The sequence below is a fragment of the Lepidochelys kempii genome, chromosome 8 (genome assembly GCF_965140265.1).
Source record: "Lepidochelys kempii isolate rLepKem1 chromosome 8, rLepKem1.hap2, whole genome shotgun sequence".
In the NCBI taxonomy this organism is placed as follows: Eukaryota; Metazoa; Chordata; order Testudines; family Cheloniidae; genus Lepidochelys; species Lepidochelys kempii.
Window position 1 is genome coordinate 83,211,501 of NC_133263.1, and position 19,981 is coordinate 83,231,481.

The following is a 19,981-nucleotide window of genomic DNA, read 5'->3' on the forward strand; positions in this document are numbered from 1 at the left end:
ATGTAGTCTTGCTGCTTTTTCTATTTAAATCATTTTTGTTTGCCTGCACATAGTTATAATTTCTTCTTGACTTTATTTTCACAGTTTTTGTGCATCTGGAATTTGTAATTAAGTATCTAAGTATGCAAACAGTGAGCAGTTGGACTAAAAAACCTGTATTGATTTTTATACAATGCTCAGAATAGTTCATGCATAGTTTGGTAATGTTCTTTTTTTGCAGAGAATTGAACTGAAACAATATCCTTTGATTAAAAGTAAAACTTTTCACATTTAATTTTTCTAAATGAATTCTCTGGTTGAAATGAAGAATGACTTGTTTTATATCTTCATATCTTCGTTCAGAACATTCATATCCTCTGTCTTTTTTTTTTAATCCTACTAGTAAAGTTTAAGCCAGTGGTTGTCTAATTACTGTCTCTCAATCATCAGTTGTACATGAACATAAAGACTTTTCTGGTGGTCAACAGAATGAAGTATTTTGATTTTTTGAATATCTTGATACATTAAACCCGCTGTTGTTGGTTATTAGGAGAGGTTGTCCATAAACAGTGTGGGTGTTGTAATGGCGTGGTCCTTGAGAACCAAATCAATGGGAGGAAGGCATTGGAGTGCTAGCTAGGAAAGAACTCCTAATGAATCAGCGCTTGGAAGGAAAAGTTTAGAGAACACCTGGGTGAAACCTTTTAGATGAGCTTCTATTGGAATTCAGACTTGTGTTTCCGGTGTGTGAAAACATGGGGGTCACTCTTCCCCCGCCCACTTCTTTCCTGTTATAGGGTCCAGTAAATCCTTTGGGTCCACCTGTTCCTCATGGGCCCCATGGTGTTGTTCCTGGCCCACATGGACCTCCTGGACCACCAGGTCCTGGCAATCCTATGGGACCGTATAATCCTGCTCCTTATAATCCAGGGCCTCCTGGTCCCGCACCTCAGTAAGTAACACTTCAGTTATCTTATTTTTTTTTTCAAAAGGTGATTCTCAAATTGGATTTCATTGTAAGTGGCTCTTTGTCTTTTACAGTGGCCCTCCAGCCCCATATGCTCCACAAGGGTGGGGAAATGCCTATCCACACTGGCAGCCACCAAATCCACCAGATCCAGGTAAGAAATTCAGTCTTTTTATAAAAGGTTTTGTTCAGGCACACATTCAATGCATGATTGTACGTGGCCTGCTTTTAAAAGTGTGTTTTTTCTTTTTATTTATACGAGTAAATCTGAAAAGCTGTTTCTCCTTGGAATCTACTTCATTGATACCCACTTTGAATGTGCACTTCCACATATACCATGTGTTGGTGGTGAATTGTGGAAAATCAGTTGCCAGAAAAGCAGGACTATGCTTTCTTCTTGTTAAGGAAAGCATAACATTGGGGGCATGCATCCCAATTTCACTTCAATTTTCCTAGTCCGTTGAATATCAGAATTATTTACAGTGTTGAAGTGAAGTTTTCTTTTCCCATTAAATTCACTTTCATTTTTGTCTTTGTGCCCATTTTGTTCAGAGAGACCACTATGTCAGATGCATTCCTCTGACACATTATGCTTCTGTGATCCTCTCTAACAAATAGATTTGGGGTTTTACATTTGACCATTGTCCCTTCTAATTTATTAGTGAACATGGTTTCTTACTATTTCTGCTGTAACAAAATCTTTTCTGAGTAAGTAGTGTTGATCCAGATGAAATTAAGCCCCTTAAATTGCTCCAAACTTCCCATGTTTCTCTTCCCTGTTTTGAGGGGTGGGTATTCTTCAGAACTTTCAGTCCCTATTAATTCTAATTTAATTAAAGTTGTTCCGGATCATCAGGTTCTGGGATTTCATTCTCAGTACTTAATTATTTTTTTCATAATCTATTCTGAAGTCCATCCTCTTTTAGAAATCTTCACCTGAAGAAACTTTGAAAATAATCACAGTCTCTATTTATCATCGTTGTATTGAGAAATTGGTGATTTTTTTGTAGGGTTGCTCTTCCAAGTGCAAATATCTTAAATTTTAGGATAGTGATGCAGTATTTTCAGTTTTGCATTGCCTTTTTTAAAACCTTGGGCACATGTTGTTTGCAGAATATTTACATTTTGGCAGAGCACAAATATGATCTTGAGGCTCTGTTCCTGCTGTACAAAAGATTCATCAATAATCCCAGCTAGTGCTAGTTGAAAATTCTTCTCTCAAAACCACTTTTGAATGAAAATTGGATTTTTTTTTAGAAAAGAAAATTGCTTCTGTGGAAAAATGCCAGCTTTCAATTGAAAAACCAAACACGAGTAAATGGGAATATTTTTCAATTTTGGCTGCAATTTGAAATGCTGCTGTTTTATGGGAGTTTCAAGCTACATCTACACTAGAAGCAGTGCAACATTGTAGCTGCACTGATGCTGCAGTGGTTCTGGTGATGATGCTCTTAGCTGACGGGATAGCTCTCCCGTTGGCCTAATTTCTCCACCTCCCATGAAGGGCAGTTGGCAAGAGAAGCTCGCCTGCCAACATAGCGCTGTCTAAACCGGTGCTAAGGTTGGGCTGAGTGACGTAAGTTATACCGAAGTAAATTCTAGTGTAGACAAGGTCGTAGTTTATCTCGTTCCCTTTCTGGACTGTAGATTCTGGGCTACGCTACAGCTGGGGACACCTATGATGTGTGGATCAACAGGAGACTGTGGTGCAGTTTTGGGAGATGCAGTCTAACCAGGAGCCTGGTCTGTAGATAATAGGGGCATGAGGTTCTTTAAAACTTAAATTCCATGAGTCACTACAGCATTTCCAAATCGAAATTTTGTTTTAAACCAAAAAAAAAAAAAAAAGGCGGGGGGGCTTTCAGTTATTCACCAGAAGTCAACATTTTTGGCGGTGGGAGTCCATTTCTGACCAACGCTAGTCCTGACCCAGTAATTCTAATGATGGAGAACTTTTGGCCATCTCTGCTGTGAGCAGAGTTCTTTTTCTTCATTTTACTGGTCTTTGTCAAGCATTCTTCAAATTCTAGTTTTCTGACATCTGTAACAGCACTGGAGATGCACAGATGTAGTAATTCATATAAAAATATCCCCATCTTCAGTTCTTTAAAGCAGAGCTATTCAAAGTAATTTCTCTGTGACAGTTTCCTTTGATGGGGCTAGAGAGCACTGTAATCAGTTTACATCTATGGGTAGCCCAATTCTTCAAACTTTCAATAAATTAATGTGTGAACTACATGGGAGTGCAGAAGCAAAAGAATGACAAACCTTGATCTTGGTGTTTGTATTCTCTCAGTAAACATTCAGTATTCAGTCAAGGAGTGACTCAGTATATAGTTAGGGGTGGTATTAGGATGGTTCAAGTGTTAGGTTGGTACTAGCGTAGAGATCATAGGATCAAACTGAAATTTTGTAATTGATGAACTGTACTATAATAAAAAGAAAAGGAGTACTTGTGGCACCTTAGAGACTAACCAATTTATTTGAGCATGAGCTTTCGTGAGCTACAGCTCACTTCATCAGATGTTTACCGTGGAAACTGCAGCACGGTAAACATCTGATGAAGTGAGCTGTAGCTCACGAAAGCTCATGCTCAAATAAATTGGTTAGTCTCTAAGGTGCCACAAGTACTCCTTTTCTTTTTGCGAATACAGACTAACACGGCTGTTCCTCTGAAACCTGTACTATAATAGTATCAGCATTTTAGAATAAGTAGGAATCAGTGGACCAGATCCTGTCCCTTGCTTTGCACTGTTCTGCAGCCACAAAGCAAACTAACTGGCTACACAAGAATTCCCCTGGTACTGGGGGAATGCCTCGATGGTAGGGCTGGCATAGCAGCTCCTACACTACCCCCTTTCAGCATCCCTTTCACCACACCCTCCAAAAAAAAAAAAGTTAACTCTAAGTTGTTCCTTGGGACCAGCCAGGTCAGAGATGCTTGTTTGTTTGTTTGTTTGTTTTTTGGGGGGTGGGGGGGGTCTTAAATCTCCTCCCTGAGATCTGACCCAGTGTTTTAAAATACTTAACTTTAAAATTTATATTTAGAACATGCTGTTTTAGTGCTGTGTGCATTTTCAGTATTTGGCTTTCATTTTCTTTTAGTAATGTTTTATTGTTTTCTCCTCTGCTCTACCCAATTAGTTCTCTCCAGAGCCACCTATGTAATTTTTTCCATCTGTTCAGTTTGTGGCGCTCCCTCACTGATTTTGTCCATGGGTGCAGTTTCAATCATCCTTTTCCCATATGCTTAGTTCTGTCTTGAGAATCCCAGTTGTAATTTTTTTTTTTGCCTCCAACTCTGTTGATTAGCCACCCATGTTCATAAACAGGTATCCATAAGCTTCAAGAACACACACCCACATTTGCTGCTGAGCCACATGAAGTTTTCCAATCCTTGATGTACCTGAAAGCTTCTTTTGCAAACTGGTGGTGTAATTATCTTCATGTGGTTCAGCAGAAAGAGTAAATTGTTCCTAAAAGGTGAATGTGGATAAATGGGAGAACCAAGAGGACTGGAAGCAAAGACATTTGAGACTCTAGCTATAATTAAAAATAATGGATGGAAGGGAAAGAGATGATCAGATATGTAGAAGGTAGGTGTAACAGTGGTAACATGGTTTACACCTTCTAACAGCTAAAACTGTAAAATTGCCTGATATTCATAGCTATGCAAGGATGGGCATTCAGGATCTTGGGACACTTGTTGCATATTCCAAGTGATTAACACTGTCTTTAACCTGTTTTCCCTGTTAAAAATTAATTGCAAACTTATTTAAAAGAATGAAACTCCTTTGCTAAAACCATCTCACTATATCCATACTTACCCCCAAAATGATGCTGTTAGTGTGAGATTACATTGGGAAAACTTTTGTTGAAATTCTGCAGAGTTACGTTGATCAAAACAAAAAATGTCCATGTTACACTGCCATGGACATTTTAAATACAAAAAAATTAAAATCTTTGAATTCCTGAACCACGCCTCTAGCAATGTAAATTGTATAGTTAGGCTACTAAAACACCCATAGGTCAGCAATATTGTACAAAAGTACACTTCGTAGCACATATGTAATTTACTACACTAAACACCCAGCCATCCCCCATGACAGATTGTGTGCTGTAATACGAAAACTTGACAATGAAGTTGACTTGGTTAATGTGATAACCTTAGCTCAGAAATTTTTTCATAACTTCCATTTTTAATGTATTTGTGTTTTAGTGTAACCAAATTCAGTTGATCTTAATGGGTTAAAATGAATTACAATACACACATAGCTACGGTAAAAATTAAGTATTTCATTAAAATTTCTCAGAAGACAAATTAGGAATGCCAGAAAAATTCTTGATCTGTAAGAATTTTTTTTTTACAAAGCCTACTGCTTACACTATATGAGAGTGATGGTTTATTTCTCAGGTAAACCAGGAACAGACCCCAATTCAGCAGCATGGGCAGCTTATTATGCTCACTACTATCAGCAGCAAGCACAGCCGCCACCTGCAGCCCCTCCTGGTGGACCACCTACGACCCAAACTAATGGACAAGGTACACAGATCAATCTGTTACAAGGAAAAACTGCTCATTATTGAAGGAAAATAGTGGACCACCTAGACTTTTATCCTGTAAATGTTGATTGGGTTCTCCCATACAAGGGCTAATTTATTGCAAATTAGCCTATTGTGTTGGAAAAACCTTACTTCTAGTGCCAAAACTTTAAACTTGCAGCTTTGCTTCAGGTTCATGAGTGTTAGGGATAACCTTTAAAATGGTGGCAAAGAGTCCTGTGGCACCTTATAGACTAACAGACGTATTGGAGCATAAGGTTTCGTGGGTGATACCCACTTCGTCTATAAGGTGCCACAGGACTCTTTGCCGCTTTTACAGATCCAGACTAACACGGCTACCCTTCTGATACTTTAAAATAGTGGTTCTCAACCAGGGGTACCCATATCCTGGGGGTATGCAGAGGCCTTCTAGGGGATACATTAACTCATCTAGATATTTGCCTGGTTTTACAACAGGCTACATAAAAAGCACTAGTGAAGTTAATACAAACTAAAATTTTATACAGATAAAATGAGAAAGTAAGCAATTTTTCCATAATAGTGTGCTGTGACACGTCTGTATTTTTATGTCTGATTTTTGTAAGCAAGTAGTTTTTTAAATTTACAGGTGCAAACTCAACTGATATGTCTCATTTAAACCAATATGGGAGTCCAAGCACAAAGTCATACCAGTTTAACTAAATCAGTATAAAATCACACCGTGATTTATATCTGTACAACTTTGTGTGTGCACCTGGTCTAAAACATTTTAGACTGCAAGTGGCATTTGCACAGTATGTGAGTGTTACAGATTTCTTGAATTCTTGAAATTTAAAGTATTAAGTTTTGAACTAATGATTATGTACGGTTTTGTTATTTTAGCATTAGCTAGTAAATAAGCTTATTTTTATAGTGTGTTGTAGCAGATTAATTGCATTCATAAGTAAATTATATGTAAATATTTAAGCCATTTTTTGTTTCAAATTAATTAATAGCTGGATGCTTGGAAATGTTAGTATACAAATATTTTGTTTAAGTATATAACTAAATTCATGCATTATTTTATTTTTACTTCCTATAAATCAGGAGAACAACCAAATCCAGCACCAGCAGGGCAGGTTGATTACACCAAAGCTTGGGAAGAGTACTACAAAAAAATGGGTATGTTATTCATTTTTGGTTTGTTAAAAAAGTAGATCTTTGTAAGGGGAAAATGGTGTTTACGTTTGATTTGGCAGAGTTTTAGCAATAAAAATATAACTGTTTAATGCCACAGTCAATTGGCTTAGGTTCTTCTATTGTAGTAATTGAGCACATTGTGCCAGGAAATCTTACTGTAATTAAAATGTTATCTTTTCATTGTGCTATCAGTCAGCAATGGGCAGTGTTCCACATTCGGGGAGGGAAAGTGTATATTTCTTCTTAAAATTCCTTTACTCCCTAGCTGGCATTGAGGAACAGATGTAGAAGTGTTTTTTTGGTTTGTTTTTTTTTAAGCAAACATGATTTCCAAAGAAACTACACTGTGTAACATATGAAACATCCCATATTTAATTATTGAGTGGCAAAGTAGCATTTTTTTAATCTTTTTCAACTTAAATACAAATTTTTAAAAATCTTCCAATATTTGGAGTTCATTCTTTCTTTTATGTTGCCTTTGGGAATCTGGAAATTTGAAGTGTGTTTTATAAAGTTGTTGTATATCTTCCTGGTTTGGAAGTTCGTCTGTTTAACATTTGCTCTTAGATGACCACTTTTATGTCTTTTTATTTTTATTATTGTCTTTTGTTTAGTCTAGTTTTTTATAACAAAGCTTGCTACAAATGAATGCCATTTCTATAGGTTTTATATGGCATGTCATATTTTTTAAATCTGTTATTAGTTGTGCAACAGCTAAGTGCTATAAACTAAATCCTACAGCTAGTGCTTGTTCTTAGCTTTGACTAGTTTTTTAAAATAAATAAAAGTGAAACTTGTGGTTCTTTGAAGGGATACATGTTTCACTTTGCTGTTCAGTTGTCAGTCATTTCTTTATTTCTCCTTTCTTCAGTAAAGAAGGAAAATTTGGCACCGATGTGTCAGACCTGCCAATAGGTGCTAATTCACTTTTCTGGGTCATGACCTCTTCTCCCATTTTGAACATAATCTCGTTCATGAGGCTCAGCCATATCCTTAGGCATACTGCAGAATTCCTGCTTCTGGCCATGCAAATAACAGCAGCTTTGATTTCTCACTTTTTCCATTATCATACTTGTGTTTAAAAAGGCAGACTTGGAGTAGCAGTGAGCAGTATTTCTCTTCTTTTCAGTCTTCATCCAGGGGCAGTTTTTAGGGGCATGGTGCACCAAATTAAAGCACCCATCAGTCTTCTTTACCTCTATTTCTTCTTTTCCTGAGCATGATGCAGTTGTGACCAAATGGAGCAGGTGAACCATTTAAGAGGTCTTCCATCTCCGGAGGGGGAGTTCTGTCGCAATTCTCCCAGCCTAAAAGCACTTTGCCAAAAATGGGCTCAGATTCTTAACGTTGGTTGGGCTTTTCCATTCTTTACCTTAACCGCTCAGACTTCTCTTCAAGGGTGAATCAGTCCTATTCAGATCCTGTTTAGTGCCTGTGAATCTACAGTCAGGTCAATGCTTGCTGATCATGGATTTTTCCCATTAACTCCTTCCCCATTGGTCCAGTCCACGACTAAGGCAACAAGCTCGAAAGTCTCTTCTCACATTCTTAAAGTGATAATTGCAATCCTTGTCAAGAAATCTGGTATTTATTCTAACTTGGTTTCCCTCCAAAGGAGGATCTAGGCTCCTTCAAGGACCTTTCCCTTCATTTCCTTACTAAGTGCATATCAGATGATGAAGGGCACAGGGGCCCAGAGCATGGTTAAGTCCTGAAAAAGGGACCAGTTCTCAGATGGGGGAGAAAGATAAGGCAAAGAATTCCAAAAGGGCAGAACAAAGAGGAATTCAATAGTTCGGAAGCATTCCAGATCCTTATCCTTCTCTTCTAGCTCCAGCTGTAGTTAATCTCATGAAAGGAGTACTCTTGACTTTAAACCTTTGTAACCCTGAGCTAGAGAACCAGAAGAGGTCATTTCTCCACAGACATGTTCAAGGTAATGGGCAAGAAAGGTGATTTCCCCATTGAGATCCATCCAAAATGGAGGATGAACAATTGATATCCAAGGGCAAATATTATTCAGTATTAAGTCAGAATTTGCAGTTCCCCTTCTCTTTCTTCAAAGAGGTTGTAAGGGAGGAATGGGAGATCTCTGACATGGGGAAGAGACTGTCCGCAACACATTATGCTCTGTAAGCTTTCAAAACCCCAAATGCTCCCACGTCGATAGTTGCAGTGGTACCATCCGTTGTAAACTGTATAGTAATTCCTGGCAGGAAGATAGAAGCTATCTTTCATAGGGCCTGGGAGCTACTCTGGTAATTACATATTTCATGAGAGCAAATGCTTGCTGCCGCCCCCCAGAGCCACAATAAGTTTTAAGTTTGTTATGAAGAAAGTTATTCTTAGCTATTGTATTCATAGTGATGGGTAAATAGTGATGGGTCCATGATTTCCATGAGGTTAGCAGCAAGGGCCATGGCTGCAGACTCCATGGCCAAACACCCACCAACTCCATCTTAAACACAAGACTGCAGATAATTACACTTTGCAAATTCACCATCTCAAAATTCTTAAGTGGAATCCTTTTTGAGGAGAAGCTTGAAAAGCTGGTAAGTGACAGTTTGGACAAACCAAATTACTTGCTACCCACTCCAGCAAAGTCAAAATGGCAGAAGTTATTTTCTTGCTATGAACAACAAAGATACCATCTTATTTCAAGAATAAAGCCTGGGCATGAAATGCCAGGGAGAAAGTGCCCATTTCCTGATCTGGCTTTTCCTCCTTTCAGTCATACCATCAATGTGTCTGTAAGAAAGTCTGCCTCTGCCCAGGGCTAGGAGGCAAAATATCGTGCTCTTCAGACTCATGACTCAGACAGTGGGTACTAGAGAGCATAGCAAGAATACTTTGGGGTTGTCTCCTCCACATTCTTCTTTCTTTCTGTCTCAAACCTTGAAGAGTAACAAACATCAATCCATACTGAATAACACATTTATTGCAAGTTGGGGCAATAGAGCTTGTCTTTTTAAGACCAAAGATACCTCAGGGTCTGCTCTATTTTCATATTAAGCAATAGATCAGGTGAAGTCCAGATCATCCTAGACATCAAGAAACTGAACAGGTAGCTGAAGATTAAAATACAGGGCACTCTTCCAGTATAGCAGCAGAATCTCCTGCATATGACCTGATATTGCTGGATCCTGACAGAAGCTTAACTGCTATCAGCAGTTTATCAATTTCACCTACCAAACTGCCAGTGCAGAGTATTGCAATTAGGTCTATCCTCTGCCTCCAGATTTTTGTCAAAAATAATAGTGGTGATAGCAAGACTCTGGACTGTAGGAACTCATATATACCCCTTGTTAGGCAACATAGTTGCTTAGAAGTTGATAAATACAAGGAGGGCCAGTGTGTTCCTGACATAGGAAAAGCATGACTAGATTCAGGCACTGATCTAAGGCATTACGTTGTGGAGAAACACCAGTCCATCCTTACCTGCAGCTCCCAGGTCTTCTGGTCACATGAATATATACAAGACTGCATGTGAGTTTCAGGAGTTCCAGGACCATTCAAACAAGACGCAGAGGAAAATGAGGATGCCATCCACTGTGATTGTCCCTCTGCTGGTAGAAACAGGAAGTCCATGTGATGATAGAACCTTTTCTTCAGTCAAGAGGCCAGCCTTTTCCATACCACCAGCTTCCTAGGGATGAGAAATCAGGTTGGCTGTTCTGGCAGTCGGGCAACACAATGATCATTACGTATATAAATCAATGAGGGAGTGCAAAGAATCTCAAGTCTAAATGCTTAAGCATGAATTCTCCTATTTCAATCAAGATCAAAATAAAAGGATACCATAAAACCAAAAAGTGGACTAAGTTTTCTTCAGGTAGACAACCCAGAATGGGTTGAATGAAGAAGTATTCCAGCAAATATCCAGAGAGCCAAGCTATCCCTCATATAGTTATATTTCCATCCAATTGGAATGGAAAGTTAAGGGAAACAGACCAAGGTTAACTGAGGATATGTTCTGGTTCACAGAGGGCCTAAATGGTTTCTTTGTGTGCTTCCAAGGCCCCATCCCTTCCACTGTAAGGAGAAGCAATTAAAAAGATGAAGGCATAATCATTGTTAACACAGATTGGACCTACTGGGGTTATCCTAACGGTCTTATTTCAATTTCTCACCAATTAGGATGCTCTGTTGCAGATCCTGCTGCAGAATCCCAATCTTGACTACCTGAAACTGACAGCTTGGTTATTGATCATCAAGTCCTAAATAGGATGGGATGTTCATCCTAAGTAATAAACTCTTCTAGCCTTTCATCTTCTCTGCCTACACACAAATTTGGACAAAATTCTTTCAGGTGCTTGGAGAGAGACCCTAGGAAATCAGAAACTGTAGTTCTGGATTTCTTTGGTCTGAAATCTCCCACTTGTTTCTTTTTGTCTCAGCATTAAATAGTGTTATAAGCTCAGATCGTTGAAATATTAAGCAGGTATTTCAAGATTCCATAGGGTAGTACATCTGTCCAAACCAGCAGTCAGACCCATCCTCTCTTCCTGCAGATCTACGGATCTGCAGTCTTCACAACCTATTCACTGAGACGCAAGATGTAAATTCCATACATTTTCTTTACAGAATCATGATTCCGGGTTGCAATTATGTCAGCAAGAAGAGTGTCTGCTCTTAGAAGGCACAAGCTTTATTATTTTTTCCACAAAGACAGTCACTTACTATTCCAGAATAATTCCCAGAATCAGTAATTACAAAGGAACTTTTTTCCATACATCGAGGGAGTTCATTACTTTAGTTTTACCCTAAAGAGCATTGCACATTATGAGTATGAGACGCATTCTTAAATTTTATCATCGTAGAATCTTCTAGTTCAGGGTGTAATCATTGCTTTCCTTTACCTTCCGTACCTGGGTCTGAAAATGTCTAGAGTTTTCAAAGTCAAACTCTGCATCAGCGAGTTCCAAAGATAAACCGTCTGAGTGGATCAAAGCCCATTCAGCATGCTCTGCAGTAACATCTTGGCAGATGATGAAGCATCAGCCACCACAGAAGAATCAGAAAATTTTCCAATTGATCACCCATTAACATGTTTATAAAATGCTTGACCTTAATTCCTGTTCAGAAGCATTGTTCAGAGGTCCCCAAGTATCATACTAATACTTAAGGAAGGAATTCCTCTCTTTCCGTATTGCCCACTACAGCCTAGAACTAAACTATTAAACTAAAAAAGAGCCACCATGGCTTAACAACCATGTAGAAGAAGCAGTGAGAGATGAAAAAGGCATCTTTTAAAAAGTGGAAGTCAGATCGTAGTGAGGTAAATAGAAAGGAGCATAAACACTGCCAAATTAAGTGTAAAAGTGTAATTAGAAAAGCCAAAAAGGAGTTTGAAGAACAGTTAGCCCAAAACCTCAGAAGGTAATAAACACAATGTTTAAGTACATCAGAAGCTGGAAGCCTGCTAAACAACTAGTGTGGCCCCTGGACAATCGAGATACAAAAGGAGTACTTAAAGACGATAAAGTCATTGCAGAGAAACTAAATCATGGAATATCAGGGTTGGAAGGGACCTCAGAAGGTCATCTAGTCCAACCCCTTGCTCAAAGCAGGACCAATCCCAAATTTTTGCCCCAGATCTCTAAATGGCCCCCTCAAGGATTGAACTCACAACCCTGGGTTTAGCAGGCCAGTGCTCAAACCACTGAGCTATGAATTCTTTGCTTCAGTCTTTACGGCTGGGGATGTTAAGGAGATTCCCAAACCTGAGCCATCTTTTGTAGGTGACAAATCTGAGGAATTGTCACAGATTGAAGTATCGCTAGAGGAGGTTCTGGAATTAATTGAGCAACCTAACAGTAACAAGTCACCGGGACCAGATGGCATTCACCCAAGAGTTCTGAAAGAACTCAAATGTGAAATTGCGGAACTATTAACTATGGTTTGTAACCTGTCCTTTAAATCAGCTTCAGTACCCACTGACTGGAAGATAGCTAATGTAACGTCAGTATTTAAAAAGGGCTCTAGAGGTGATCCTGGCAATTACAGACCGGTAAGTCTAACGTCAGTACCGTGCAAATTACCTGAAACAATAGTAAAGAATAAAATTGTCAGACACAGAGAAGAACATAAATTGGGCAAAAGTCAATATGGTTTCTGTAAAGGGAAATCCTGTCTAATAGATTACTAAGAGTTCTTTGAAGTTGTCAACAAACATGTGGACAAGGGGGATCCAGGGGACATAGTGTACTTAGATTTCCAGAAAGCCTTTGACAAGGTCCCTCACCAAAGGATCTTACGTAAATTAAGTTGTCATGGGATAAGAGGGAAGATCCTTTCATGGATTGAGAACTGGTTCAAAGACAGGGAACAAAGGGTAGGAATAAATGGTAGATTTTCAGAATGGATAGGAGTAACTAGTGGTGTTCTCCAAGGGTCAAGTCCTAGGACCAATCCTATTCAACTTACTCATAAATGAGCTGGAGAAAGGGGTAAACAGTGAGGTGGCAAAGTTTGCAGATGATACTGAACTGCTCAAGATAGTTAAGACCAAAGCAGACTGTGAAGAACTTCAAAAAGATCTCACAAAACTAAGTGTTTGGGCAACAAAATGGCAAATGAAATTTAAAGTGGATAAATGTAAAGTAATGCACATTGGAAAAAATAACCCCAACTATACATACAATATGATGGGAGCTAATTTAGCTACAGGTAATCAGGAGAATGATCTTGGAGTCATTGTGGATAGTTCTCTGAAGACGTCCATGCAGTGTGCAGCGGCAGTCAAAAAAGCAAACAGGATGTTAGGAATCATTAAAAAAGGGATAGAGAATAAGATAAAATATCTTATTGCCCTTACGTAAATCCATGGTACACCCACATCTTGAATACTGCGTACAGATGTGGTCTCCTCATCTCAAAAAAAGATATACTGGCATTAGAGAAGGTTCAGAAAAGGGCATCTAAAATGATTAGGGGTTTGGAACGGGTCCATATGAGGAGAGATTAATGAGGCTAGGACTTTTCAGCTTGGAAAAGAGGAGACTAAGGGGGTATGTAATAGAGGGATATAAAATCATGAGTGGTGTGGAGAAAGCGAATAAGGAAAAGTTATTGTTCCCATAATATAAGAACTAGGGGCCACCAAATGAAATTAATGGGCAGCATTAATTAACAATAAACTTGTTTATTAAAACAAATAAAAGGAAGTTCTTCTTTACACAGTGCACAGTCAACCTGTGGAACTCCTTCCCTGAGGAGGTTGTGAAGGCTAGGACTATAACAGGGTTTAAAAGAGAACTGGATAAATTCATGGAGGCTAAATCCATTAATGGCTATTAGCCAGGATGTTTAAGGAATGGTGTCCCTAGCCTCTGTTTGTCAGAGGGTGGAGATGGATGGTAGGAGAGAGATCACTGATCATTACCTGTTAGGTTCACTCCCTCTGAGGCACCTGGCATTGGCCACTGTCGATAGACAAGATACTGGGCTGGATGGACCTTTGGTCTGACCCAGTATTGTCCTTCTTATGATGTTTAACTGGTGGGTAAGTAATTGTTAAGAATAACAAAATTGACTGCTTCTCTGGGACTTTGCCGCCTCCTCTTAGTCTGGCTTCTTTGAGAAGTCTTTCATATGCTTCTACAATGGCCTCTTCAAGGTGCATGTGTATGTATAGTTAATATAATCTAATAAAGCATTACTGGTAAAAAGTTTCAGTATGCTAATTAGAATTTAGTGTTTCAGTACAGCTTTGGAAGGTGGAAGGACTCATCCTGAGTGAAGGGACGTGACGAAGCCCCAGAATTCCATTATTCCTGTGGGAATTCTGTGCCAAAAAATTAAATTTTGCACACAATAATTTAAAATTCTGCAAACAAAATTTCCCCCAGGAGTAGAGAGAAACCCCTACGACAACCCAGTTCCTGCTTCTTTGTCATCGTCTTCTCTTCTCCTCCCCTCGCTCCCCCCCAGCACAGCCAGGGGGCCCAGACATTCATACCTCTTTCCCCCAGAGCCCTGCTGTGGGGCCCTCCCTGGCCCAGACACTCTCACACCACCTCCGCCCAGACACTCACACTCCATACCCCCACCCTCCCCCAAGGCCAGCTGCAGGTGCACATCTCCTCCTCTTCTCTCTCTTCCTCTCCCCCCACCCCCAAGACACTCACAGACCCTACCCTCCTAGAGCCCGGGGAAACCCTGGAAACCCTCCAGTTCCCTCTCCCTCCCCCCAGCCTTGTCTTCTATTTGCGAGCGAGCTGGGTTTTGCCAGGTCCAGCGGCTCCTACTGGTGGCCAACATCTCTACAGCCTATTTCTGTGGGGGGACAGATGGAAATTCTGCACACCCACCATTAATTTCTGCAAAATTGTGCAGTGGCACAGAATTCTCCCAGGAGTAATTCCATGGAGTAAGCTTGAGCTGTCTCTATTTGCCAGAAAAGTAGTCTAACCCAGATCCTTTCTGGACCTCTTCCACAAAGTAAGTCAGCAGATAATAAATTCGATACTGGTTTTGGTGTGAGTTTTTGCACTCCATAAAAATAAATTTTTCCTTTTCCATTTGGGCTTCTGGAGATGTGAAGGGAAGAAGTTGGAAAGTGCTTTGGGATATAACTATATACAATAGCCAGCTCTATCTTGTATTTATACAATTCAGAAATTGGAAGCCTTTGCATGGTACCAATACACAATTCTGTACATTTCAGCACCATACTTTAACTTTCTTTTTTCTTTGACCCGTATCTAATACAAAATCTCTAGCTATAATTGAAAGTAGGTATGTGAAAGCAAATTTCTTGTTGAAGTCACCAGAAGTATCTATTTGACCACAATATTGGAGGAGGGTAAATGCAAATGGCATGTTACAAACTATATAACTTCAGCTCTTAAATTTGCATTTGGGTCATAATTTACGTTTTCTTGATCAGGAACAGAAGGTAAAGCGTCTCTTCTGTCTACACAATTTGATCAAGAGAAAGTAGAATTTTAAATTTTCTTACAGGAATAAGTGGTATCGACTGTGCTGGTTTTACCTCACTAATATGATAATGACAAAAATCACTAACCCTTAGGAAAACTTTTAATATCCAAGTGTATGTAAACTGAACACTGGCTGATTTTGCTCCAGTGCTGTGCCAGGGAGAAATTTTGGTTATCAGGAGGTGTGAATCCCTCCTTCTGGGAGCTATTAATAGGAGAGAGGCTGTGTCAAGAGATCAAGCTATGGGGATGGAAAGGGTTCGCTGGGGAGCTGTAAGGAGTCTTATAAAGTGAGCCATGTTTAGGAATAGAAGACTGGGCTTCTGGAGATGTGAAGGGAAGAGTTGGAAAAAAGTTACTGCATGCAATAGAACAGGCTACCTCATATTTACAAAATGTAGGAACTGGAAATCTTTGCATGGGGCGTACACCCAATGCATTTGCAGAAGAAGTTTGGAATAAACAAAAGAAAAACAGAAGGGATGTCTTTCACTCTGGTACTTCCTGTAAATCCTTTGTTTCTTATTTTACTATGTTTCTAGCTGATTTGTTTCCTCAGAAGATCCAGGTTTGTTTAAAATTTTTCACTCAGTGAGCAGGGATCAGTTTGAGTTGCAGGAACTAAAGTGTTTTCTTCTTTTTATTTTTGCAGTTTTCTATTCTCCCTTCATGTCTCCCAAAATAATAAAAAAAAAAATCTAGGAACCTTACACACCTTGTTAGCCAAGATTATAAAAATTAAGATATATCTTAATGTATCGGAGTAGCAGCCGTGTTAGTCTGTATTTGCAAAAAGAAAAGGAGTACTTGTGGCACCTTAGAGACTAACCAATTTATTTGAGCATAAGCTTTCGTGAGCTACAGCTCACTTCATCGGATGCATACTTTGGAAACTGCAGAAGACATTGTATACACAGAGATCATGAAACAATACCTCCTCCCACCCCACTCTCCTGCTGATAATAGCTTATCTAAAGTGATCACTCTCCTTACAATGTGTATGAAAATCAAGGTGGGCCAATTCCAGCACAAATCCAGGTTTTCTCAACCCCCCCCCCCACCACCACCACCACCACCACCACACACAAACTCACTCTCCTGCTGGTAATAGCTCATCCAAACTGACCACTCTCCTTACAATGTGTATGATAATCAAGGTGAGCCATTTCCAGCATAAATCCAAGTTTAACCAGAACGTCTGGGGGGGAGGAAATAAGGGGCAATAGGCTACCTTGTATAATGACTTAGCCACTCCCAGTATCTATTTAAGCCTAAATTAATTTGCAAATGAATTCCAATTCAGCAGTTTCTTGCTGGAGTCTGGATTTGAAGTTTTTTTTGTTGTAAGATAGCGACCTTCCTGTCTGTAATTGCGTGACCAGAGAGATTGAAGCGTTCTCCGACTGGTTTATGAATGTTATAATTCTTGACATCTGATTTGTGTCCATTTATTCGTTTACGTAGAGACTGTCCAGTTTGACCAGTGTACATGGCAGAGGGGCATTGCTGGCTCTCAGTGAGCTGTAGCTCACGAAAGCTTATGCTCAGATAAATTGGTTAGTCTCTAAGGTGCCACAAGTACTCCTTTTCTTTTTGCAAATACAGACTAACACGGCTGTTACTCTGAAACCTTTGGAGTGTTGTGGCCCTTGAATGTCAGTTGCGATGTCCCATTGTCATGCAAAAAGGTGGTGGTAATAATAGGAGGAGTTAGGGGTTTCTGAATTCAGAGGACTTGGAAGGAGGAAGATGTCAGGGGCATCCTTGACCTTCCTTTCAAATAGTAATGTTATTGGTTTGATTTTTCAGTAATAACTGTTGCCTGTTGGATGGAAAAAGTGAACTTGTTCTATTGGCATATTCCATGTACCTTATTGCCTTCAGCTTACAGCTTTGAGCACTGTTGAATGAGGCAATAGTTCTTAATTATAATTCTCCAATTATTGTGTGTGTTGAGAATAAATTAGAGAGCTTGAATTTTGGAGGTCAGAGGGAAGGAAGTGGAGCTTGGGGATTGTCGTCTTTTGTGGAATATATTAATAAAATATGTGCTCTTTGATGGAAGTGCTTAGCTCTAATAGTGTTAAACAAATCTTGAGATTTATTTCAATTTGCTTGGGTAGAAAATCAATTAACTTTAAATTTAATGAATTAACAGCTGGTGTGTTAGTAAATGCAGCCTGTGCAACAAGATCACTTTTTGTAATCTGACTACTTAATTCCTCTCCCTTGCTGATCTGCATTTTAACTGAAAATACTGTCAGTTGTTTAATTCAAGTAAATCCAAGTGGGCATGCTTGGAAAAGAAAGTGTTGTTCTTCCCCCCCCCCCACCCCCCACCCCCCAAACACACACCCACAAGTGTGCTCTGGAACACGTTTCAGCAGAAATCCTTTTTATTTTTTGCTGTTAAAAGTATTAACATACAAGGTATAAATGACAAAATGTGAGTATTCATGTGCAAACTTCCTGACTCCTGCATGCTGCTTTCTATAAAGGATGTCCTCAAATTCAGTCACATAGAAGTAGTAAAATCTGTGTTGTTGATATTTAAGCATATTTGAAATGGTAGTGTCCCAGAGTTAAGTGGCTCTATAATATCAACAGGAAGAATAGCATTGTGTAAATTGCTTAATATTTACATGTATGCTATTTTTAACTTTTTTATTTGGACCTGAAATCCACTGAGAGGCAGAATACCTCTGTCTTTGTATATATGTATAATTTTGGTGTACACGGGAGTCTTTACATTAAAATGTGGGGGGTTTTTCAGGTCAACAAGGGCAGCCACAAGATTATTCAAAGGCTTGGGAGGAATATTACAAGAAGCAAGGTAATGTTTGCTAGAAATGAGATTATTTTTAGCTTCTTTGTCTTTGTTACAGCAAAAAAGTTATGTAGTCCTAATTTATTTTAGGTCAAGCAGTTCCAGCTCCAGCTGGGGCCCCCCCAGGTCAGCCTGATTATAGTGCAGCATGGGCTGAATACTACAGACAGCAAGCAGCGTATTATGCCCAGACAAGTCCACAGGGAATGCCACAGCATCCTCCAGCACCACAGGTATAAAATTCTATGAATTATTTTGTGTTTTTATAAATATTTTTTTTGCATGTCTCCTGTTTTGTTACCTTTGGAGTGTGCATCCTTTTTTTGTAGCAAAATAACTCAGAATAATTAGTAAATGACTTTTACCTGGTAACTTGAGTTCTCTATCTCTTCAGAACGCTCAGTGCTTTTGATTAAAAATTTTTCTCCCTCAGGGTTTAGAAAACCATGCAAGAAGCCACCACCATTTACATTAACCAATTTTTCTTTCTTAAAGGCTTCACTCCTGAGTTAGCTCAATTTAAAGGATTTTCTTTAACTTTTTGTGTATCTCTTATGTATCTCTTCTGCACAGGGCCAATAATAAGAAGTGGACAATACAGTATTTGCTTCATTGTGTGGGGGAAAAAACCTTTGTTAAATGTATGGATGCAGACGCCTTGATGAAGATCTTAATTTTGTTTGGTTTAAAAATAGTGTTTTTGAAAATGTACAAAATATCTATCACTACTGATAGGAGGTAATATTTCTGTGTAGAAATGAAAATTGGTTTGTTTTTAGTATATTAGTGTAGATGTACACATTCCAGCAAATGTATTTGCAATTATTATGTGGTCAATGCTTTGTGATATAAATGTACTTTTTCAATGTATACTTTCACTTTTAAAATGCCTGTTTTGTGCTTTACAATAAATAATATGAAACCTCCTGTGTCGGTAAGTTGGATATGTGGGTATTTAAAGAATTCTAGGACTTACGAGTAATGCTGAATTAAGGTATATGTACCCAAATGAGATTTTTTTTCCCCCCATGAAATCTTAGAATGAGTTAAAAAACCTGTCATTGGCATGTTTTTCCCCTTTTCAGAATAGTTGTAGATGGAGGATCTTTCATTTATTGTATTTTGCTGTCTAGCACCAGTAATCTTGATACCTTTATTTTCTTTCTATTTGATTAAAAACTGCATGTGTTTAAAAAGGTGATCTTTTGGCATACTTCCATTGCATTAACAGTGAAATTTCCCTTTTTATACATGACCACTGTTTCAGACCTGTACAGCTGCTATAAGTTAACCTTTCTGTTTTTAATTTGATACTTACTTGACTGTTTCAGCATAACTATTTTAAACATTTTTCAGATTAGTTATAAAAGGTTTTTGCTTTTATAATTAAATGTTCTAAGCATTCAGTTTGCAGTAGTTCATTTCAAAAATCAGTGTAGAAAGGTGAACGTGGTTACCAGAATTGCATCTGACATTGAAACTTTATATTTTGTTTGGGGTGGGGGGAGTGGTTGACAGAGAACTTCATTCAGTACAGATAAGTTC

At 38.8% G+C, this 19,981-nt stretch overlaps 1 protein-coding gene across 8 annotated transcripts in view; it reads left to right on the plus strand.

Annotated features, from left to right (window-relative positions):
• Positions 1 to 19,981, plus strand: part of FUBP1 (far upstream element binding protein 1) — a 41,998-nt gene that overhangs the window by 18,321 nt on the left and 3,696 nt on the right. For 3 of the 8 annotated variants that reach the window (XM_073357269.1, XM_073357272.1, XM_073357274.1), the window contains 6 exons: positions 777 to 931; positions 1,021 to 1,100; positions 5,361 to 5,489; positions 6,575 to 6,649; positions 18,527 to 18,669; positions 19,010 to 19,362. In XM_073357269.1, the coding sequence (XP_073213370.1) occupies positions 777 to 931; positions 1,021 to 1,100; positions 5,361 to 5,489; positions 6,575 to 6,649; positions 18,527 to 18,669; positions 19,010 to 19,018 (591 nt within the window). In that variant the 3' untranslated portion in view covers positions 19,019 to 19,362. Of the gene's footprint in view, positions 1 to 776; positions 932 to 1,020; positions 1,101 to 5,360; positions 5,490 to 6,574; positions 6,650 to 18,382; positions 18,443 to 18,526; positions 18,670 to 19,009; positions 19,363 to 19,981 lie in introns of those variants that run through there. The other 5 variants (XM_073357270.1, XM_073357275.1, XM_073357276.1 and 2 more) reach the window with 2 other exon arrangements.